The sequence below is a fragment of the Chaetomium fimeti genome (genome assembly GCF_033439085.1).
Source record: "Chaetomium fimeti strain CBS 168.71 chromosome Unknown B0H64scaffold_1, whole genome shotgun sequence".
In the NCBI taxonomy this organism is placed as follows: Eukaryota; Fungi; Ascomycota; class Sordariomycetes; order Sordariales; family Chaetomiaceae; genus Chaetomium; species Chaetomium fimeti.
In genome coordinates, this window is record NW_026944329.1 from 3,123,138 (window position 1) to 3,144,086 (window position 20,949).

Here is a 20,949-nt window from a genome sequence, read left to right on the forward strand (position 1 = left end):
GATTGAAGGAGGTTCGGGCTTTCGCGCGGTTCATGATGTCACTGGCCGTCGTCGAGCCTTGCTCGGCACCACCCTACACCGAGTTCGGCGAAAGTTGAACACACGACGCAAGACACGGTTTTGTATCGTTTGAAATAAAAAATAGAGAAGAGTCTCAAGAAAAGAGAGAAAAACTATTTGTAGGGATTTAAGAAAAGGGAAAGAGATACAAAAAAAGATCGAAGAAATTCAAGGAAAGGGAAGAGGAAAAGAAAACAGAGAAGAGATTCAAGAAAAGACAGAAAAGAGAAAAAGGAAGAGAGAGAAAAGAGGGGAAAGAGAAAAAAAGAAGCGAGATATTCAAGAAAAAAAGAAAAGATGGAGGAGATTCGAAAAAGAGAGGAGGGAGAAAAAAGAAGAAAAAAAGATTTAAGAACGAGAGGAACAAAAAAAGGGAGAAAGAAAGAAAGACAGGAAAAGAAAGAAGAGATTCGAAACATGCTATTTATTTAGTATGGCCGACCCAGAGCGAGGTTCGCTCGCTGCTGTCCCATCAATGGCCCTGCCCAGTATGATAGCTCCGGACAGCCTAACAGAGATTGGACACTAGAGTTCAGGACAAAAGGAATCGAGTGCTTGATTGAGTCTGCTCTCTATTTTACAATGGGTCTTGGCGAGTGAACCTCCCCTTTTCACGCGCCTCTACTCGATCCAGCGCACGAAAGACGGAACCCCTGCTTTAGAAACACACGGACGTTGCGGTATAGACATCCCCCCTCATTCTTAACGAACTCCCTCATAGACCATCCCAGGAACGCTTGGTATCACGTCTAGATTAACCCAGGAAGCTCTTGATGAAGGCCGGGACGATCTCCTTCAACCGGGCCTCGAGATCCTTGCTAATGGCACCCTCCTTGTCGATGGTGGCAAGGATGTCGGCCTCGTTGGTCTTGAGGTGAGCAAGGAAGTCAGCCTCCCACTGGAGGATCTTGTTGACGGGGACAGAGTCGAGGTAACCGTTGACACCGGCGAAGATGATGGGAACCATCTCGTTGACGGCGTACGGAGAGTACTGCTTCTGCTTGAGAAGCTCGGTCAACTGTAGACAATAGCGTCAGCACCTTCACGCAGAAAATCAAAAATAAGAGGCCGCTAAACTTACCCGCTCGCCACGGGCGAGGGTCTGCTTAGTGGCAGCATCAAGATCGGAGCCGAACTGGGCGAAAGCAGCAACCTCACGGTACTGAGCCAAGAAGAGCTTTAGGGAACCGGCGACTTGCTTCATGGCCTTGAGCTGGGCGGCGGAACCGACACGAGAGACGGACAGACCGACGTTGATGGCCGGGCGGATACCCTTGTAGAAGAGCTCAGCCTCCAAGAAGATCTGGCCATCAGTGATGGAAATGACGTTGGTGGGAATGTAGGCAGACACATCACCACCCTGAGTCTCAATGATGGGCAGGGCAGTCATGGATCCACCGCCGTGCTTGTCGTTCAGCTTGGCGGCACGCTCGAGCAGACGAGAGTGCAGGTAGAAGACGTCACCAGGGTACGCCTCACGTCCGGGGGGACGACGCAGCAGGAGAGACATCTGGCGATAGGCGACGGCCTGCTTGGACAGATCGTCAAAGATGATCAGGGAGTGCTTTCCGGAGTCCCTAAACCATTCCCCTATGGCCGAACCTGATTTCGTGAAGATAGTCAGCGATGAGACCAAGATGTTGTGTCGCGATGCAAAGACGGAGGTATTCGATGGTGTCGCGACGCTAGCGTGGTGTTGTGTCGAAGCACCGTCCATGTGCCCCACTTTGTTCTTTTCTCATGTGTCCGTGCGTCCTTGGACGGAACCTGAAGACGGAAACAGGAGGAAGGAGGGCGGGGCAAGTTCCAAAAAAACAGATTAGGGAAAGAACGTACCGGTGAAGGGAGCAATGTACTGCAGGGGAGCGGCTTCGGAGGCAGTCGCAGCGACAACGACCGAGTACTTCATGGCGTCATTCTCCTCAAGGGTCTTGACGAACTGGGCGACGGTGGAGCGCTTCTGGCCGACGGCAACGTAGACGCAGTAGAGCTTCTTGGTCTCGTCGTTGGAGTTGTTCCACCGCTTCTGGTTGAGGATGGTGTCCAGACCGACGGCAGTCTTGCCGGTCTGACGATCACCAATGATCAACTCACGCTGACCACGGCCGATGGGAACCATGGCGTCGACAGACTTAAGACCAGTCTGCACCGGCTGGTTGACAGACTTGCGGGGGAGAATGCCGGGGGCCTTGAGCTGGGCACGGCGCTTCTCCTTGGTGTTGAGGGGGCCCTTGCCGTCGATGGGGTTACCCAGGGCATCGACGACACGGCCGAGCAGCTCGGGGCCGACGGGGACATCGACCTTAAGGCGGTCAGTATGCTACGGCAACAAACAATAGCTCGCGCTATCAACTCACAATTTCGCCGGTACGCTTGACGGTCTCGCCTTCCTTGACGAGACGATCAGAACCGAAAAGCACGACACCGACCTGGCCGGCCTCGAGGTTCATGCACATGCCCTTGACGCCAGAGGCGAACCTGCAGGGCGTTAGTTGCATCTAAGGATATAAACAGGAGGGTGGAGACCTACTCGACAAGCTCCTCGGCCTGGACGTTGGCCATGCCGTGCACACGGGCGATACCATCACTAGCAAGACCCAGTCAGCATCGCAATTTCGCACATTGCCATTTCAATCCACCCCCGTCACATCATGCGACGAGAACCCGGCCCGAGCATCGATATCCGTGGCCGTCGGGTCCATGTGTTGTCCACCGCCAAGACTCCCTTGCGTTAAAAACGTACCCGACAGACAGGACGCGGCCAGTCTCGGCAAGGCCGGACTCCTCCTGGACGCCGCGGATTCTCTGCTCGAGAATTGACGAGACCTCGGTCGGCGAAGCCTTCGCTTCGGCGTATGTGCGGGTTTGGAGAGCCGAGATGGTGGGTGCGGCATTTCGCTGCCGGGGACCAGTTAGCCTAGCCGAAAAGCGAGAATCGCGCCAAAAGCGCAAAGCAAAATCGAGCAGCTCTCAACCAGCTCCGGTCCTCGCCCAACAGCCCATGCGCAGCCTAAAAAGAGCTCAATTGAGCTTCCCGGGCGCGTGCAGGGTCGATTGAGATTGGATCCGAGCGCCGGTCGATGGAATTGAGGTCGGGGTCGGGCGTGCGGAGGTGTGGTGCACTCACTGCAGCCACTCTGCTCGAGGCAGAGAGGGCGCCGACGGCGCGTGTGCTCTGTCGGAGGGCGTTCCGGAACATCTTTTCCAGGTATGTGTCGCCTCTGGTGGTGAGGGGGAACAATTGCAATCAAGTTGCAATTGCGTTGAGGGGAGATGGAGACGAGAGGTTGATGGAAGTTTGGGGGAGCCAGAGCGAGGAAAATTGTCAAGAAGGGCTGGCAGGCCTTGGTTGGAGAGGCGGGCGGGTCCCGAGCTCAGCAAGAACCAATCACCAAACCGAGAGAATTCTGCTCGACCAAAGCCTCCCGAGCGACCCCACTCGGCAACAACCAAAAAGCGGAAGTCGTCGCAAAGCTCGAAGGGTCCTGTTAACAACAATCACCTTTCTCGACACTTCTCATCGATCGGATTTGGATGTTAATGCCCTGCTTCGATATCCCGATTTCTGGGGTGTCGTTTTAGCAATCAACTCCACATCCCCAATCCGAACTGCTCCTCTCTGACTGTGGTCTTGCCCTGGTTTCCCGGGTAATCCCGGAAATGTCGCACAGCTTCCGTTTCGGTTGTCCCGCAACAGCAACAACACACGATGGACATGTCTAACTGTTTTGCCGGTGCTTCACAGCTCAGAAAAACTCAACATAATAAGCGCTACACTTCCTCTAGTTACAACGCACAACCATGTTTAGAACTCGATTCCCACTCCTCCGCCTTCCCTACCCCTTCCACCACCAAGACACCGCACCGTTACATTCTCGGTTAGGCAATCTCAAGATGTGCGATCTCGCAGAAGATCCCATTGATTTCGTCTAGCCTCCACTGGATGACGCCGCTGAACTTGCGGGCGGGCAAGTGCGCCGTGAAAAGCGATCCCTGAGAAGTCGTCACGGACAGGCTGCTGCAGTTAGCTACGATCGAGATGGCGCCGGTCTGTCTTGCGATTACTCACAGTATCCGTTTGACGAATGACGAGTCCGTCAGGTCCTCTAGGTGTTGAAAACACTCAAACAAGCTCACAAAGGCCCCTCGCTGGAGGCCCGACAGGATCCGGTTGTCACGGACCACTGTCATAAACGCATCCAACACGTCTTCCTCTTCCTCTTGCAGCAGGAACCGGTCGTCGTCGGCCGACTTCAGATGGCGGCCAAAGAGGGTCCTGAGGGTGTGCCGAATACTCTGCGCCTGGTCGGGGTTGCGGGGTTGCGACGGAGCTCCTTCGTTAGCGTCGGGGTAGCATGTTCGGTATGCCCTGAGAAGCTCTGCCAAGTACTGCTCGACCTCGTCTTCTGCAAAGGACTCGACCTCGATGGCATAGCGTGGCTCAGTGGACTGTGGCTCCGTCTGGTGATTTTCTAGACTTCGTTAGTCGGAATCAAACGCCCGTCAGCTGAACAACATGACTTACCATGCGCAGCTTTTCCGACTTGGATGTCATGAGTGGAATGGGTTTCCAGTTGATACAACGGCTCCTGATCTTGGAACAATCCCGAGTTGCCAACCGGGTAGCCTATCGTGCCAGCCAGATCAATGCTGAGATTCCTCGCGCTGCGGAACGCTGTGGCGCTTGCTCGCCTCTGGAGGTCTTCAGTTTGGTCTGTCTCGTCCCCTGAAGATTCAACCACGGGTGGTGTGCTCATCCTCCGCCTCTTGTCTGGACGAGGAGGAAACGGCGGGCTCGACGGCCGCTTGCGAACCGGGGTGAGGCCTGGTGTCAAGGGGAATCCATGCCCAAAGCTACCCTCTCTAGCTAGAGCCAGCCAAAACGGAGGGTTGGAAGAGGATTTCCCAGCTCGGGGAGTGACCAATTCCAACCCAGTGGCAAAAAGGCCATCGGTCTCTAGTGGATACGGGGCTTCTGGTCTGGCACGCGGAGTAACCGGAATGTTGGTTGCGCTATCATTGTCCATTGTGAGTGTTGATGCTCTGGATGGCAACGATGCTGGGAAATGGCCTCCAATCCCATCAATGAGCCGGTTGCCGGTCTCAGAGTCTGGGTCCGAAGGCGGCGATGCTGGCGGGGTTTCACAGCCCATGTTGTCTAGTGGCGCTTCTCGAAGGGCCGAGAATCGTGACGGCGGCAAATGAAGAACTGAGTCGCTTCCCACCGAGTTATCGGAGACGTTCACCTCCATGCTGCTTTCCGATCCCCGATTTGTACCCGATCGGAGTAGGATGGGAAGCGATATTTCGAGCGGCTGGTTCACCATACTGGGCTGGGATGGCACATGTTAGTGCTTGTCCTCAAGAATGCAGCGTCCCACTTGCCTATGGCGTTGCTGTCGAGGTTGCTGTTGGCGTTACCGAGATACTCGAGGAGATTGAGAATGAGGACAATGTACAGTGGTGACTGTAAGTGTTAAGGATGATATTTAGCCTCGAATGTCCACGTCGATACACCTCACACTCTACGGGTAGGCCCACGGCCTCTTTTATCACTGACACATCGAAGCTGGAGTTTCCGCCGGCGGACTGCGTCCTTACCCCCTAGTCCCTGTGGCAGGGCACCCCCAAGTCCTGCCTTTGGGTCAGCCTGTGGCGCACCCCTACATACTTCTTCCCACCTAGCCAAAAAGTCGACCCAATACATGCCTCGTGGGTTGTGTGCTAAGCGCGGAGGGCGCCGCCATACAAGCGCGCAATCTCTAGTGCAGACCACCCACCCTGCTGGCCATTTTCCGGCCGACGTCCCTCAATCTGCCATGCATGGGCAAATCGGGTGCTCGACGGTCTTTCCTGGCAACACGAGAACGACATGTTTGTGCTTGCATCATGACGTCCTCAGTCGGCCGCCCCCAACGGCTGGCGGTTAGACGCCGGGATGTGATTGGGAGGACGGACCCGGCACCGTGGACCCGATCAGCTAGACGAGCTTCGCCGCCATGAGCGGCATGATCTGAGAAGCTAGCCTCGGAGCTGAATCTGGGATTAATGGGCACGAGCGCAGTCTGTAACAAGACCTGGTGCCGGTGTGAGGCACTGTTACGGCCCGACCCAAGGCTCCCGGCCGAATCATGAGACGACAGCCAATCGATTCCTCCATGCCGGGGTGCTGGAGTCAGCATCGGGGAACGCCTATTATGACAACTGTGATGTTGGGGCGGCCGTTTTCAAGCAGCCGTCCTCAGCCTTGCGCTGTCTTCCTCGGCCTTCGTGTCCGGGGATCACGATCCGATCCCGGGGTGGTATAAGTTATAACGGGTTGTCCGCCCTCGAGGCGAGTCACGTGTGGGGGGCGCTGGCAGTAAGCCGCCCACGCCCACATGCTGCAGGTGGAAATGCCAGCACCTGCAACGATCCATCATCCATCATCAGTTTCCCACTCTTGCTTCCTTTTGCAGTGCACCAGTGCAACAGGTTATGGGCCCAGGCAATTGCTTCCCTGTAAAAACGGATATATCAATCCGCATAAGTCCTTCCTGCTTGAGGTCCTTATTTACCTAGTGATTGCTAAAATGTATTAGTTGTGTCCTTAGGTACGTACCTAGGTAGGTATGTACCTGTTTTGGGGTGATGCCTTTAGCGCGAGCTATATGTATGTGTATTGTAGGCATGGCGAGTGTCTCTGGCCCACTACACGCCGTTGTTTGTAGCTGTTGGTGTAAGTAATTCGCGTTGGAAGCACGAGATCTTGTTGTATATATTATATTACGTTGTGTAGTTGGGACTTACTTTTATTTTATTCGATGTCTTTAAGTTGATCTGTTTTTCCCGGTTTCTTTCGCTTCAATCTTTTTACTTAATTTCTTATTTTCCTTTGGTATTCGGCTTTTTTTGACCAGAAGGTGTCAAGTTACACGCTCTCTTTTCGAAATCCTAAACTCAAGGTACTTAATTTATCTAATCCAAGTCTATTCCAACTAATGCCCTCTAAGCCCCTCGAGGCCCGCGTACAAGGGCCATAGCTCACAAATAGTCATCCATATTAACCCTACCTATCGTTAACCTGTTGAGTCAGGCCTCAGGTAAGAGACCTTCCAGAAGATAGGTAACTCCGCCCCTGTTGATGAGGACACTCCTTATCTTGTTGTGCTGTTCGGCCAGATGGTCCATCCTCTCTTGAACCTTCGTCAGCTGTCTGCTGACGTCTCCGGATTTGTCGAGGATGTTCCGCAACGTGGTCTTCTCTCCGCCGACTATCAACAACTTCTCGTGTTGATCGACAAGGCTCTCGACGTCGTCAGCCCGGGCCTTCAGCTTTGCGATCTCGCTGTCGTGAATCTTGTCATGCTCGTGTAGCGATTTGCCGGTCTCCTGCAGGGCCTTGATTTGGTCTTCGCCGATACCGTGCTCCGCCTGCCAGGCCGCGAGGTACTTCTTACCTTCTGCAATGTGTTGAAGGAGTGCAGAGCGAGACTTGCCATAATGACAGGCGCGGCTGTAGGAGGCTTCAGGTTGGTCGCTGATTTATCACCGGGCAAAGCAGAGAGAGAAGTGCATGGTAATTGACAGGAAATTGAGTAAAGTGATCCAGTAAAAGATATGAACTAGAAGCAGAAATGGAGCAGAAAAAGACAATAATAAACAAGAAAGAAAATACGAAGAGAAGAAGAGAGAAAAAAGAAAAGGAAATGGAAAAGAAAGAGAAAGCTAAAAGCAATAAAATGAGAGGAAACGAGAAAAAGAAGTAAAACACACGGGAATCAGAGGGGGGCGGCGGGGAAGAAAATGAACGAAATAGAATAGTAATTTCCAAGTATTTCAGCGCAATATTGTCCTCCCTGACAGGATTATGTCCATTACAATACCAGCGACCCCTCCTTAAACATCCTGCTTTCAGCGTCATTCCTGCGCGACGACACGGCCCACGACATTCTCCCATAGCTCGCGCTTATCGACGTTCGGGCGGATTGATATATCCGTTTTTACAGGGAAGCAATTGCCTGGGCCCATAACCTGTTGCACTGGTGCACTGCAAAAGGAAGCAAGAGTGGGAAACTGATGATGGATGATGGATCGTTGCAGGTGCTGGCATTTCCACCTGCAGCATGTGGGCGTGGGCGGCTTACTGCTTGGGACTGTCTGGATGTGAGGTAAGTTCAGCTTGTCAGTTGCCGTCATATCGATCAAGCCTGAGCATCCGGAGCCGATGGCAAAGGTGGCACAAATGCTTGTGCAACGCTAGACTTGCCGAGGTGAGCCCAGCCTCGCTCCTCAGAACCGTCCCACCTGCCCCTCTCCTCAAGCCGGGCCACCTCCTCGATCAGCCGCGCGTTAATCTAGTCTCTTTCTGGCAGCTCATTAAGCCTCGAGTCCACACCACCCTCATACTCAACTGCCCCCAATGCCCCTCTCATCACCAGTCCGCCAGTAACAGCCCGCCATGGCCAGAAGGAAGGCGGCTCATTTCACACTCACTGTCAAATACCGTCTCCAGCCTTGTCACCCTAAGAATTGCCGTGCTTTCCTGCGGAAAGCACGGCGCACCCTTTCCCACTAGCCTCTTCCCGTTACCGTCTTAATCTCCTTCAGTTCTCTTTTGCCATGCCACACCGGCCTATCTTGTCTCTCCAAGCCCGCCACCTCAAACCCAATACTCGCCCCTACGTCCTTAGTAGGCTGGTTGGATGTCATTAGGGCGGCTAAGCGAGTAGAACACGGCCCGGAAAGAGGCCGGGGTGATTAGCGGGTTGAGGGGGTGCCGGTGTGTTCTATGCTTGGGTCTGAGGGTGTCTTTTCTTCGGGGTATGGGGTGATGAGTTGGTGTCAATGCTGATTTGCCTTGTGATCCATGATTCATCTGGCTGCATAATGCAGATAGATGAGGTGGCGGGTAGCGGGACTAAAAAGGAGGCAACTATGAAGTTAGAAAAGGATGTGTTACTGCCGTCTATGGTAATACTCTATCTAATAAAGAAAATAAGCTCTATGGGTATCCGATCAAACCTATCACACAATGCCAACGCCAATCTAAAGCCCCCGAGGATCAACAACCCGAATAGATGGGTCGAAAGAAGCCTTCTTCATCATCTGGTACTCCGTCCCCTGAATATCCCACGGGGCGCTGAACGCCTGTTGGTCGAGGGAACCGACCTCGGCCACTCGCCTTGTGCCCGTCTGGCCCTCTCTCCACTGGCAGGTCTCATGCTTCGAGCTACCATGGCGTCGTAGGACGTCCTGATACCGCTCCATGGGAAAGACCTCAGATTGGACTTCGGTCAGGAGAGGCACGGAGAAATCTGGCACCAAGTCAGCACCACCCCTTTTCCGCCATCATAAGAGCAACTCACCCCCTTTAAGATAACTTTCAATCTTGTACTGAGCCACCACAGCCGCCATGCGGCTCCCACCCTTGCCCCTCTTAATCACATAGCTCTGCCCCCGATAGCTATCCTCGCGCGAACCGGGCTGGTCGATGAACAGCTTGGGGCGGCCGCCAAAGAACTCGATCTCGAACTCGGCGCCGGGGTCGTAGCGGCGCACGAGGCGCATGAAGTCGGCGTCGGCGACGGCGTGCACGAGGTCCTCGGACTCGCGCAGGAAGTTGACAAAGAGGTGGCACAGGTGGTGGGTCACCATGGCGGCCAGGTGGAACTGCAGGCGGTGGAAGCGGACTGTCTCGGCAAGGTGCTCCTCCTTGCGGTGCTGCCGCCGGGCAATGTCTGCCTTGAGGCGGGTCCAGTACAGCTTTTCCATGAGCTGGTTACGTGCGGTTGTGTCAGTACACCGAGGGAATGGTTGACGGGGGAGTGAGTGGTCACTTACCTGCCAGTTCAGGTGCAGCACGGCGGCCGCCTTGGGATCGAAGTCGAACCGCTCTAGCGTCGAGTACTCGTCGACCCACGAGTACGGCATCGTCTTGTTCTCTTCCTCGTGGCAGAAGCCGTTGCGGTCGTCGAGCTTGACGATGGGGAAACGGTACCGCACGCAGCGGAGGAACTCATCCACGGCAGCGGGCACATCTACTGGCCACGGCTCAATAACCGGCCCTGGGACTGGCCTTTCGCGCCAGACACAGATTGCCTTCCGCGCCAGGTTCCCGAGGGCTACATTCGAGATAGTCAGCTCGGGGCCCGGAAAAGATAGCGAAGCGGCCACATACCAGTTCGCCCCCGTTCACCCTCCATCATCCTCAGCCCTAGATCCAGCACCGAAGTGACGGTAAAGGCTCGCCCACCGCTGCGCTCCAGGGGGTAGGTCATGCCGTTGTCGAGGACCTCGGAGATGATGATCTGGTACAGGCCCTCGGTGGGCAGGCGCTTCCAATGCTCCGATTTCACCAACCCGACGCGCAGCAGCCCGCGCTCCGACTTGGAAAGGCTCCCGGAGAGGGCTTCCCTGTTGACGGGGCCGTAAGAGCGGTGGGCGTGCTCGGTCGACATGTAAGGTGCCATGGCGGGCAGGTCTTTGCTTGGCTCGTTTCTCACACGGGGTGGAACTGGGTGGGCACGAGTGACGGGTTGTTACTGTGAAATTTGCTTGCTTTGCTTGGAACCACACGTTCGAAAGAGACAGGAGCAGACGGGAGGGTCCTGAGGTGTGTTCGCCGGTGAGCTAGCGGGAAACAGAATCTGCGAGTCGGGGGACCCTGGGCTGGACATAGCTGCTAGGCTCCGGGGATACCCCTCCGAGTCCCAAGGGGCCCCGGTGGTCATGAACCGGCCCGGTCAGTATGTTGGGTGGAAACGGCCGGCCGGGTCCGGGTGGGCGTTTGGCAGGCCGGCGTTTGGCAGTAAACATAAGGCAAGGGAGTCATGGTCGTTGGCCAGGTTGAGCAGCCCGCAGGTGATAAGCATTTATGATAGTTAAAATACGGCCGATGGTCCCTTCGGCTGGCCTAGAAGGAAAAGGTCATGGTTTCTCCGAGTTCTGCTAGACACCGGCTCTTTCGGAGTGATGCCCCAACGACCGACCGTTATCGAGGCCGGCTGGTGATGGGATGATGGGCTGTTTCATCACAACGCACAAGTTCGCAGTATGTGAGTGGAGCAAGGAAATTCCGCCGTCTGCCAACAGCAGCGCTCTCTTCTTCAAAGCCGGTTGACAGACAATGTGATAGACCGGGCCTTGGCCCGATGCGCGGGCGGCGCAGTCCGTTGTTTCATGGCGACAACATCGGGCCAACGATCCAACACCAGCAATTGGCCCATTGACTTCGGCAGTCTAAGTACACCATCCATCCGCTGTAAACCCGAAATGGGGTCAAAAATCGCGGCTGGAGAGGAGCGGCAGGCAGCCGATGCATCCCATGCGGAATGGTTTCCGAGACTCGTCGGTTTCGAGTTGTCAGTGCAGGACAAAAAGAACCAGCCGAAGTTTTGTGGTGGGTGTAAGGCAAAGAGGGTTAGGGTCTAACCATGCATCTTGGCACCTGCAGGTCGAGCTGGAACGGTTCCGGTTGCACCAGCAGTGACCAGCTCAACTCGAGAACAATATCAAGCTGTGACAAGCATTCCATTCAACTTGGCAGCACACAATATCAAGATCATGCCGCTGCATGAAGCCAATAAAATGCGATACGCCCATCACAAAACTACTAACCTACGTAGAACTTCGGGGTATCTTAATCATGGCTACATCTTCTTTCGTTCCGACCCCTCAATTCCCAAGGAAACTTGCAATTGCAGTTGTCGTGACTCTCTCTGTGTGCCTGTATAAGTAACCGCCCGATACGGAAAACATCCTCATCATGGCGTCCCACATGCCCGCAAACTATGCCGAAGACCGTCTGCATCGGTACCTCGCGCACTGGACCCGAGATCCGTCCAATGTCTCCAAGCTCGACGTCGCTGCCATCAGCTGGGCCACCGACGAAGAGCGCCATGAAAGACAGAAAAAGTACTACCAGGTAGGATCCGACTACTACGACCTCGTCACGCCACTGTACGAACAGGGCTGGTATGTTGTTACCCTCGAGCTGGAATCCACCCACCCCCTAGCACCCAAGGCTCCGTCCGGTCTGACAACGGCCCAGGGGCCAGCAATTCCACTACACGCCCATCACCCCGGGCCTCTCCATCCGGGAGAGCATGATAGCCTACGAGAAGACGTTTGCCGGGCTGGCCCGCCTCACCAAGGACATGCGGGTGCTCGACCTCGGGTGTGGCATCGGCGGGCCCGCGCGCACCATCGCCGCGGCCGTCGGGTGCAGCATCGTGGGCATCACCAGCAATGCGTGGCATGTCGAGCGCGGGTCCGCCCTGACCGAGGAGGCTGGCCTGGGCCACCTCGTCACGCTCGTCGAGGGCGACTTTTTGGTACGCTACCCCCCCTCCGCAGCCCCCATGGGGTATGCTGCTGTGATGGTGACGGGCCTGACACAGAGCAGAAACTACCCTTCCCCGACGAGTCGTTTGACGCGGCATACTCGGTCGAGTCGCTATGCTATGCGCCCGACCCCGCTGCGGTTTACAGGGAGATCAAGCGTGTGCTGAAGCCCGGCGCGCCGTTTACGTTTCATGACTTTGCCATGACGGAGAAGTTTGATGCGAGCAAGCTCGAGCAGTACAAGGTGCGCAACTGGATCGAGTTTGGGAACGGCATCACCAAGATGCCGTGGGTCCCCGAGATGCGGGAGGGTGTGAGAAAGGCCGGTGAGTACTGCTCTGGCTGCTGTTGGTCATGTCTTCTCCAGAGAGGGGGGGCGTGTTAACAAACGGGATGAATCTAGGCTTTGATCTCCTCAACGAGGAGGACATGGCGTTCCGCAGCTCCCCCGCCCCTTGGTACTATGGGCCCGCAGGCGACATATTGTGGGCCTGGAAGATGCCCGGCTGGCCCGACTTTTGGAAGGTGTTCAAGATGTGGGATCCCTTCCGCGGGTTTGCCCATCTCGTCTACCGCGCCATGATCTTTGTTGGCAAGGCCCCGCCCGAGGTCTCGACCCTGATGGACACCATGTGGTACTGTACTAAGAGTGTGGTTATCGGAGGGAGGATGGGTATCTTTACCCCCATGTACGTCTTTGTTTGTCGAAAGCCGGTAGCTGGGAAGGAGTAAAGAATCATGTTCTCGAAGGGACCTGGGGAATTCGGGCAAAGAGCATGAGAGTAAAGGGTTAGGGTTTATTTATCGTTGTGTTGTTGTTTCCTTGGCGCACCTTGATGTCTCACGCAGACCGCATCGCCGAGCCCGAGTCGCTGTTCGATCCGCCATCTGTCAAAGACGTCTTTATCCGGTCCCGAATAGGTCTTGAATAGGCGGCCAATCGACCATGGTGGCACTGTCTGTCACCTAGAAGCCGCATTCCATTCATTTTGCGTAGCTCAATTGATAGTAGCTGGTTTTTTTTGTTTGGTTTGCCTTGCTGTGGCCCTTGTGGCACTCCCATCCCGCCGCCGTCTGCCGTTAGCCGCCTGTCGTCTGCCGCTGGCCGCTGTCCGCGGTTCTGTCACAAACATGGCTCCCTACCGAGACGTCCCGCTTGTGTCGTCTCGCACACACAGCTCGAATCGAGATCGAAGCCAAAGTCGATCGAGGATGTCGCACGAGTCGGGCTCCTCCGTCTCGACCACGAGCATCGTCTTCGACCGCATCAGCGAGCGCGTTGCTAAAGAAGCTGCTCTCGAGAAGCGGCCCCTCGGCGACGACGATGAGGACGCCCTCAAGGACGAACCGGACAACGATGACCTCGAGACCGGTCCCTTCCTCGGGAACAACAGTGGCAATGGCAACCCCCCTCGACATGCCGATAAGAAGGGACCGGGCATGGACCGGGGGATGCGGAGGGCGCTGCTCATTGCCGCTGGTCTGTTAGTCTCTGCCTGGGTCGCCGGTCTGTTCGTCTACATCGCGACCAAGTCCTACAAGCCTGCTTCCGCCACCGCCCACGACCCGCAAGCGACCGTCGTACGGGGTTCCGGGAAAGCCGTGACACTGGATCAGGTTATGGGCAGCTTCTGGCGTCCCGACGTCCACTCGATACAATGGATCGCGGGGTCTGGGGGCGAGGATGGTCTTCTGTTGGAGAGGGACGCGGCCGGGAAGGATTTTCTCGTGGTAGAAGATATCCGTTCGCAAAACGCTGCCGCCGTGGGTGACTCAGCCGATGCGCAAGTGGCAGACGCCAGGACCTTGATGAAGAAGGGCAGCTTCGATTATGACCAGAGGGTCTACAACGTCGTCAAGGTCGCGCCGAGCAGGGACTTGCAAAGGGTACTGCTTGCGACCGATGTGAAGTCCAACTGGCGCCACTCGTCCTATGCTGCCTACTGGATCTTTGACGTCAAAACGCAAACCGCCGACCCCCTAATTCCGGGCGAACCCGATGCGCGCATCCAGCTTGCCCAGTGGAACCCAACCGGTGATGCCGTCGCCTTCACCAGGGACAACAACCTATACCTGCGCAAAGTTGGGTCCAAGAACGTTATCCAGGTCACCAAGGATGGCGGCTCCGAGGTGTTTAACGGAGTCCCCGACTGGGTGTATGAGGAAGAGGTCTTCTCCGGCTCCAGTGCCACATGGTGGTCTGAAGACGGCGCCTACATCGCATTCCTACGGACCAACGAGACCGGCGTGCCAGAGTACCCCATCGATTACTTTCTCAGCAGACCCAGCGGCACGGAGCCCACGCCGGGTGAGGAGGCGTACCCCGAAACTAGGAAGATCAAGTACCCGAAGGCGGGCGCGCACAACCCAGTCGTCGAGCTCAAGTTCTACGACGTCGCCCGTGGCGATGTCTTCTCGGTGGATATTTCGGGCGGCTTCGCCGATGACGATCGCCTAATCACTGAGGTTGTCTGGGCGGGGCAGCAAGTTCTGGTCAAGGAGACAAACAGGGTCAGCGACGTGATGCGCGTAGTTCTAGTTGACGTAACGGGCCGCACCGGCAAGACAGTCAGGACGACGGACGTCAACGCCATTGACGGCGGTTGGTTCGAGATTACGCACCAGACGAAGCATATCCCGGCCGACCCGGCCAAGGGGCGCGAGCATGATGGCTACATCGACCTGATCATCCATGATGATAGCAATCATTTGGCTTACTTCACGCCGCTGGACAACCCCGACCCCGTCATGCTTACCTCGGGCGACTGGGAAGTTGTTGACTCGCCGTATGCCGTGGACCTGGAAAAGAACGTCGTCTACTTCGTGGCAACCAAGGAGTCATCGATCCAACGACACGTCTACCAGGTCAAGCTCACGGGGGAAGACCTGGCTGCGGTATCCGACACCTCTTCTGAAGGCTACTATTCGGCCTCGTTCTCCATCGGTGGTGGCTACGCTCTGCTGACGTACCAAGGCCCTGGGATTCCGTGGCAGAAGGTCATCAGCACGCCGAGCAACCCGCGCCAGTACGAGCACGTCGTAGAAGAGAATAAGGACCTCGCCGAGAGCGCCAAAAAGCACGAACTTCCCATCAAGATTTATGGAACCATCAATGTCGACGGGGTAGAACTGAACTACGTCGAAAGGCGGCCGCCTCACTTTGATGCGAACAAGAGGTACCCCCGTTTTGTTCCAGCAGTACAGCGGCCCGGGATCGCAGACAGTCAACAAGAAATTCCTCGTCGACTACCAATCCTACGTCGCTGCTGGACTCGGGTACATCTGCGTCACGGTCGACGGGCGCGGCACGGGCTACATCGGCCGCAAGAATCGCGTCATCGTCCGCGGTAACCTCGGCCAGTGGGAGGCGCACGACCAGATCGCCGCGGCCAAGATTTGGGCCGGGAAGAAGTACATCGACGAGACGCGGCTCGCCATCTGGGGGTGGAGCTACGGCGGCTTCAACACCCTCAAGACGCTCGAGCAGGATGCCGGCGAGACGTTCCGGTACGGCATGGCTGTGGCCCCGGTTACTGACTGGCGGTTCTACGACAGCATCTACACGGAACGGTACATGCTCACGCCGCAGGTCAACGGGCATGGGTATGATACCAGCGCTATCACCAACATGACGGCTCTTTCGCAGAACGTGCGGTTCCTGCTGATGCACGGCTTGTCCGACGATAACGTGCACTTCCAGTCATCATTGACCCTGTTGGATAAACTGGACCTGACTGGGGTGGAGAACTACGACGTCCATGTGTTCCCAGACAGCGACCACAGCATCTACTTTCACAACGCGAACCGGATCGTCTATGACAGTGAGTTTCCTTCTCAGGATTTATCAATGTTGTTTACACAGCATGCTAACAACAAAATAGAGCTGACAAACTGGCTCATCAACGCATTCAACGGCGAGTGGATTAAGGTCGCAAACCCGAAGCCGAATGGGAAGAAAAGAGCCGCATGAGTTCACTTCTGAGCGAGCAATCTTGAGATAGCGTTTGGATAGCATAGGACGGCGTCAGGAGTTTCCATGGGTATATATTATATATTCAACCAAGTTTTCCAGCGTCTAGTTCGGTATCACGCGCACAGTTAAGCAGTTGAACTCCGAATCCCCCCCTAACCTCCCTCCCCCCAAAACAGCCAGCCCGAACACACAGGCACGAAACAAACAAACAGTTTCCCTAAACCAAACCAAACCAAACCCAACCAAGCCGTCTCAACCATCTCACTCGCTCTTGGGAGCCAGCTGCGGGGGCGTCTCGACGGTGTCGTCGATCTTCTCGATGATGGCGGCCGTGCCGTAGGCGCACACCTGGGCGAAGCCGCTCAGCTCGCCGGCGTCGAAGCGCAGCGCGATGACGGCGTTGCCGCCGCGCGCCTGCGCCTCCGACACGATGCGCGAGATGGCGTCGTTGCGCGCGCTGTAGAGCTTTTTTTTTTTTTCACATGTTAATAACAAAGAATCCGGTAGTATATCGTGGTAAAATGGTAATGGGTAGGTAGGTAGGGTACGTACCATGTCGGTGAACCACCGCAGCTCGCCGCCCGCCACGCTCTTCAGCACCATGCCCAGCCCGGCCGCCCAGTTGCGCGACCGCACCGTCAGCCCGTACACGGCGCCCAGCACCCGCACGACCCGGTACCCGGGGACGTCGAACATGGTGGTGGTGATGACGCCGTTGGTCTCGGTGAAGCCTGGGGATGGGGAGGTTCAAACTCGATGTTAGTGGCCTGTGTCTGTCTGTTTGGGGTGGTATATGGGGGCTTTTCTTTTTGCCGGTGTGAGGGTCTGGGAGACGAACAGTGGAGGTCTGAGATGGACGGCGGCACGTCGGCCGTCTGCTGGTCCTTGGGGTTCATGGAGAGGCGGTGGGAGGACATTTTGGTGGTGGTTTGAGTGTGTGGTGGTGGTGGTGGTGGTGGTGGTGGTGGTGGTCAAGAGACTGAATGGTCTGGTTTGATGATGGCAAAACAGGAGTGTCGAGATGGAAACCGAGAGTGAGATCGAAAGTGAGGCAATCAAGTCACAGTTGATAGAGAGATGATGATGATATTCTTTTCTGACTCGTCCTCGAGGGCTGCTCAGTCCCCTTATATAGACAAAGGCTCCTCGGAGTAATGACGGGGTCTGCCTTACACCTCGTTCTCGACCAGTCTTTTTTTTGCATCACTTCGCCTAACCTTACTCAATCCATGATCTGTTCTGTCCATTCTAACAGGCCAGCCTGGTGTTTGACACCATCGATCTTCAACAGGCGGTGTTGGAGTCGCCAAGAAATGCCACCGTATTTCGTATCATTGCACAGAAAGCGTCAAGACCGAATCGCTCAGCCCCTCATTCGGCCCCACCTCTGTGGCCCAGACGAAAATCGGCCAATCGACTGCCGTTTGCGGCGCATTTCCAAGACCATGATCGACGCCTTGGGCAGAAACCCATAAGCAGCCCCATTTGCTGGGATTGATCGGGTGGATTCGGGTTTTGCGCCTGGATTAGTTAACCCTAACCCGGGCCCTGGCGTTGATGAAGGAAAGCCACCCTCCCACCTAACCACCACAACATTGACAACGGCAACCATGATGATAGCAACAAAACGAGACCGAGGAAAGAGGGAAGAAAGCGGATGGGATTGGAAAAGTCTGGGAAACTAAGGCGGAAGAATAAAGAAGAAACAATAGAAATAAGGTAGGTGGAGGATGGCAACGAGGAAGAATGAAGCAGACGCGGCAACTAGAGTAACGGGAGAAAGAAAAGATGAAGAAAAACAACATCAAGATGTCTCACGCCATATAATAGAGTCATGACGACAACAGCAACAACGGCTGCCATGCCCTTTCACTTCACAGATTCGAGACCGCTCCTGGGAGTCAGGGTTGGGGTTTCTGAACTGGAATCCCTTCCCGCGTCTAGGCACGGCGGCCCGGAGACATCGGCCATCGTCCCACAATTCCATTCTAGAGACACGGAACGACACTCCCTTCAGGAAACGGGGCGATCTTATAGGGGTTCCGCCATTAAAAACAGTCAATGGGCTCCCCACGGTTCGCGATGCCGCTCGCCAAACAACAATCAATTCAGCCGAAATAATCGCGATCGACGTCCCGCTACCTCGTTTTGACCACGGAAGGGACAATGGGGAGTCAGAGCCATATATCTCAGGGGCTGCCCCCGTTCTCATGTCGATGGAGCTCCCCTGAGTGTTCCGGTTGAGAGAGACTGAATCGAGGCAAACCATCAAAGCCACCACCACCACCACCACCATGTTCTCCACAACCCTCCTCAGCCTGCTCACGGTTGCCGCGACGGCCAACGCCGCCTGCACCCCCCCAAGGAACGCGGCGACCGCCGCGGTCGAGTGCCCTATCGTTTTCGAGGGTCGTGTCGGGGTCGACGCCCAGCTCGCCGACTTCGACAGCTATGACACCTCGCTCTTCAACGCCGAGTACGTCAAGGGCGAGAACCTGCAGTGGAGCGAGATCATCCAGTTCCCCGAGGCCGAGAACGCCCACTTCGACGACGAGACCCACAAGCCGTTCGAGGTCACCATCAGCGACGACAGCATCTTCCAGACCCAGAAGGGCTTCCGCCGCGCGGGGCTGCAGTTCCTGGAGGACACCAACACCGGGAGCCCGGGCAGCACCGGCGTCAAGACGATCCACTTCAGCCTCAGGATCGACCCCCAGCGGGCGCTGAACCTGAGCCACGAGTACCTCCTGGTCTGGAGGGAAGCCGCCGACTACAGCAGCAACCAGTTCAACTTTGAGACCGGCGCCGTCCTGGGCCAGGCGAGCCTGCCCAAGGACACCTACAAGGTGCTGGACCGCCAGAACAAGGAGATCTGGTCGACCCCCATCCTGGAGGACAGCTGGCAGAACTTTGCTGTGACTCTCGACCATGACCAGAAGTACGTCTCTTTTACCCTCATGACATTTTGCTTTTGGGGACGCGAACTAACAGACAGCAGCACTCTCCAAGTGTACTACTCTGCCGGCGACGAGCCGCTCGAGAGCGTCACCGAGGCCGTGTCCAACGACAACTCGGGCGAGGGACAGTTCCAGATCGGCATGCTCAAGAAGCCCACTGGCACCGACGACGTCGTCAACTCGGGCTACCAGGAGAGCGGCATCGACGAGGGGCTCATCTACGGCAGCCTGTTCGTCGAGGACAGCGCAGATGGCTGTGTCTCTGTTTAAGGGTAAAACCGGAGTTATCTCATCCATGTCTGGGTTGCTAGAACGATAGACTACTACTCGAGAGCGCAAATAGCTAAGACGATCGCTCCCAGAGATGTACTATCATATGAAACCATCTCTCCCCCCATTTCCGTCGTCCCACCTCCAACTATGCCCGGCAAACCATCGCACTTCCACTTATCTCTATATCTCATCCCCCCCTTCTATCCCACCCCCAACCCTCTCCACATCCATCTCAGTGCCCCACCCCCTCAAACCTCAACGCCGGCATCGTAAACTCCTCCCTGCCCGTATACACCTGCCGCACAAACATGCCCTCCCCCACCACCTCCAAAACCCCCTCCTCAAAATACGCAACCGACTCGTCGTACGTGCGCGCGTCCACCTGGCGCACCACCCGCAGGTACGCGCCGCCGCCGCCGCCGCCCGTCGTCTGCTGCTGCTGCTGGTCGATGCCACCACGCCCGCGCGTCGTCGGGTCCGCCGGGTCGACGTCGCCGCCCATCGTCCACGAGAACCACACGTGGTCGTGCGTCCAGTCCTGCGGGTCGTCGTCGATGAAGTCCGGGCCGTGGTGGCACCAGGTTTGCGGGATTGAGGTTAGGGAGTGGTTGGTGGTGGTGCTGAGGGCGAAGCAGTGGGCTGGGGTTGCGGTGGGGTAGGGGGTGAGGTGGAAGTTGACGCTGGGGAATGGGGTGGGGTGGTTAGTGAGTGGGGGGTTGTAAGGTTGGATGGATGGGGTGAGTTGGGTACGCACTAGCTCTGGTCGCTGAGCGCCACCGCTTGAGCTTCGAAGTGCGTCACGGAAAAGTCGAAGAGGTTGCTGGTGACGATGGGAGCTGGGTTGGGCGGCGGCACCTCGATGTGCTCGGCTGGCAGGGCAATGGCGACGGCTGAGGCGATAAGCGCCATCATGGCGGTGATGCCGGAAAGAATCATCGTGCCTTTCTTTTGATGGGCTTGGTTCGTCTCAGATTCTGTTCGTACCGGGTTGTTTGTTAGATTTGAGCAGTCAAAAAGATCTGGGTTGGAGGGAAACTCCCGGAAAGCTACCTGACCTATTTCTAAATGAGATTTCACACGCACCTTCCCTCAGGAGTAAAGAATACGGCCGGGTTACCTGCCCTCAGGCTTCTGGTACCTCCTTCCTCGGGAGTAACTGAGGCACAAAGTGCAAGGTTGCACTCAGGCTCGTACAAATCATGGATTGAGAAGGGTGTTTGCCCTTTCACGCTTCAACGGTCTCGTCAACAACTTAACTGCTTTCCAAGGATCGCATGTTGGTGCACTGGTCGATCGAAGACACCCCGTTGCCCCGATGTTGCAAGTAAGGAAGGTGCTGCTCTGTACAACTTCTATTGCGGC

The 20,949-nt window shown here is 56.1% G+C and overlaps 8 protein-coding genes across 8 annotated transcripts; 3 read left to right on the top strand and 5 right to left on the bottom strand.

The window, feature by feature from the left end:
• Positions 1–590: 590 nt before the first annotated feature.
• On the bottom strand, positions 591–3,359 carry B0H64DRAFT_381846 (P-loop containing nucleoside triphosphate hydrolase protein). The gene is made up of 7 exons (XM_062802827.1): positions 3,188–3,359; positions 2,804–2,958; positions 2,591–2,647; positions 2,418–2,538; positions 1,897–2,362; positions 1,142–1,662; positions 591–1,078 (listed from the first exon to the last, which is right to left on the bottom strand). The coding sequence occupies exons 1-7, from the start codon at positions 3,257–3,259 to the stop codon at positions 815–817; spliced, it is 1,656 nt and encodes a 551-aa protein (XP_062664298.1). The 5' UTR covers positions 3,260–3,359; the 3' UTR covers positions 591–814.
• Positions 3,360–3,939: 580 nt separating this feature from the next.
• B0H64DRAFT_414585 (uncharacterized protein) lies at positions 3,940–4,615 on the bottom strand (the record flags this gene model as incomplete). The annotated part of the gene is made up of 3 exons (XM_062805045.1): positions 3,940–4,075; positions 4,130–4,509; positions 4,586–4,615. 3 exons carry the CDS (start codon positions 4,613–4,615, stop codon positions 3,940–3,942), a joined length of 546 nt encoding a protein of 181 aa, XP_062664299.1.
• A 4,248-nt stretch (positions 4,616–8,863) lies between these two features.
• Positions 8,864–10,591, bottom strand: B0H64DRAFT_23048 (uncharacterized protein). Its single transcript, XM_062799717.1, has 4 exons — positions 10,220–10,591; positions 9,883–10,163; positions 9,408–9,816; positions 8,864–9,356 (listed from the first exon to the last, which is right to left on the bottom strand). Exons 1-4 carry the CDS (start codon positions 10,509–10,511, stop codon positions 9,088–9,090), a joined length of 1,251 nt encoding a protein of 416 aa, XP_062664300.1. The 5' UTR covers positions 10,512–10,591; the 3' UTR covers positions 8,864–9,087.
• Positions 10,592–11,806: 1,215 nt separating this feature from the next.
• B0H64DRAFT_449266 (S-adenosyl-L-methionine-dependent methyltransferase) lies at positions 11,807–13,319 on the top strand (the record flags this gene model as incomplete). Its single annotated transcript, XM_062807082.1, has 4 exons — positions 11,807–12,015; positions 12,092–12,374; positions 12,446–12,597; positions 12,828–13,319. The coding sequence occupies 4 exons, from the start codon at positions 11,807–11,809 to the stop codon at positions 13,114–13,116; spliced, it is 933 nt and encodes a 310-aa protein (XP_062664301.1). The 3' UTR covers positions 13,117–13,319.
• Positions 13,320–13,596: 277 nt separating this feature from the next.
• On the top strand, positions 13,597–16,354 carry B0H64DRAFT_437925 (putative dipeptidyl-aminopeptidase B; the record flags this gene model as incomplete). Its single annotated transcript, XM_062806298.1, has 3 exons — positions 13,597–15,507; positions 15,581–16,205; positions 16,266–16,354. The coding sequence occupies 3 exons, from the start codon at positions 13,597–13,599 to the stop codon at positions 16,352–16,354; spliced, it is 2,625 nt and encodes an 874-aa protein (XP_062664302.1).
• A 138-nt stretch (positions 16,355–16,492) lies between these two features.
• B0H64DRAFT_23532 (uncharacterized protein) lies at positions 16,493–17,392 on the bottom strand. Its single transcript, XM_062799783.1, has 3 exons — positions 17,196–17,392; positions 16,910–17,088; positions 16,493–16,822 (listed from the first exon to the last, which is right to left on the bottom strand). The coding sequence occupies exons 1-3, from the start codon at positions 17,272–17,274 to the stop codon at positions 16,619–16,621; spliced, it is 462 nt and encodes a 153-aa protein (XP_062664303.1). The 5' UTR covers positions 17,275–17,392; the 3' UTR covers positions 16,493–16,618.
• Positions 17,393–18,323: 931 nt separating this feature from the next.
• On the top strand, positions 18,324–19,829 carry B0H64DRAFT_334347 (uncharacterized protein). The gene is made up of 2 exons (XM_062801099.1): positions 18,324–19,295; positions 19,356–19,829. Exons 1-2 carry the CDS (start codon positions 18,652–18,654, stop codon positions 19,582–19,584), a joined length of 873 nt encoding a protein of 290 aa, XP_062664304.1. The 5' UTR covers positions 18,324–18,651; the 3' UTR covers positions 19,585–19,829.
• On the bottom strand, positions 19,820–20,523 carry B0H64DRAFT_437928 (uncharacterized protein; the record flags this gene model as incomplete). Its single annotated transcript, XM_062806299.1, has 2 exons — positions 19,820–20,267; positions 20,342–20,523. 2 exons carry the CDS (start codon positions 20,521–20,523, stop codon positions 19,820–19,822), a joined length of 630 nt encoding a protein of 209 aa, XP_062664305.1.
• Positions 20,524–20,949: the final 426 nt, after the last annotated feature.

Bases quoted from the DNA above. Each gene is read 5' to 3' on its own strand.
- B0H64DRAFT_334347 (XM_062801099.1), top strand. From the start codon at position 18,652: ATGTTCTCCACAACCCTCCTCAGCCTGCTCACGGTTGCCGCGACGGCC. The intron at 19,296-19,355 runs GTACGTCTCTTT...AACAGACAGCAG, and splicing joins ACTCTCGACCATGACCAGAA to CACTCTCCAAGTGTACTACT.
- B0H64DRAFT_23532 (XM_062799783.1), bottom strand. From the start codon at position 17,274: ATGTCCTCCCACCGCCTCTCCATGAACCCCAAGGACCAGCAGACGGCC. The intron at 17,089-17,195 runs GTTCGTCTCCCA...CCCCATCCCCAG, and splicing joins GTCCATCTCAGACCTCCACT to GCTTCACCGAGACCAACGGC. The intron at 16,823-16,909 runs GTACGTACCCTA...AAAAAAAAAAAG, and splicing joins TGCGGTGGTTCACCGACATG to CTCTACAGCGCGCGCAACGA.
- B0H64DRAFT_23048 (XM_062799717.1), bottom strand. From the start codon at position 10,511: ATGGCACCTTACATGTCGACCGAGCACGCCCACCGCTCTTACGGCCCC. The intron at 9,817-9,882 runs GTAAGTGACCAC...GCACGTAACCAG, and splicing joins TGCTGCACCTGAACTGGCAG to CTCATGGAAAAGCTGTACTG. The intron at 9,357-9,407 runs GTGAGTTGCTCT...ACTTGGTGCCAG, and splicing joins TGAAAGTTATCTTAAAGGGG to ATTTCTCCGTGCCTCTCCTG.
- B0H64DRAFT_381846 (XM_062802827.1), bottom strand. From the start codon at position 3,259: ATGTTCCGGAACGCCCTCCGACAGAGCACACGCGCCGTCGGCGCCCTC. The intron at 2,539-2,590 runs GTAGGTCTCCAC...AACGCCCTGCAG, and splicing joins CAGGCCGAGGAGCTTGTCGA to GTTCGCCTCTGGCGTCAAGG. The intron at 1,663-1,896 runs GTACGTTCTTTC...TCACGAAATCAG, and splicing joins GTACATTGCTCCCTTCACCG to GTTCGGCCATAGGGGAATGG.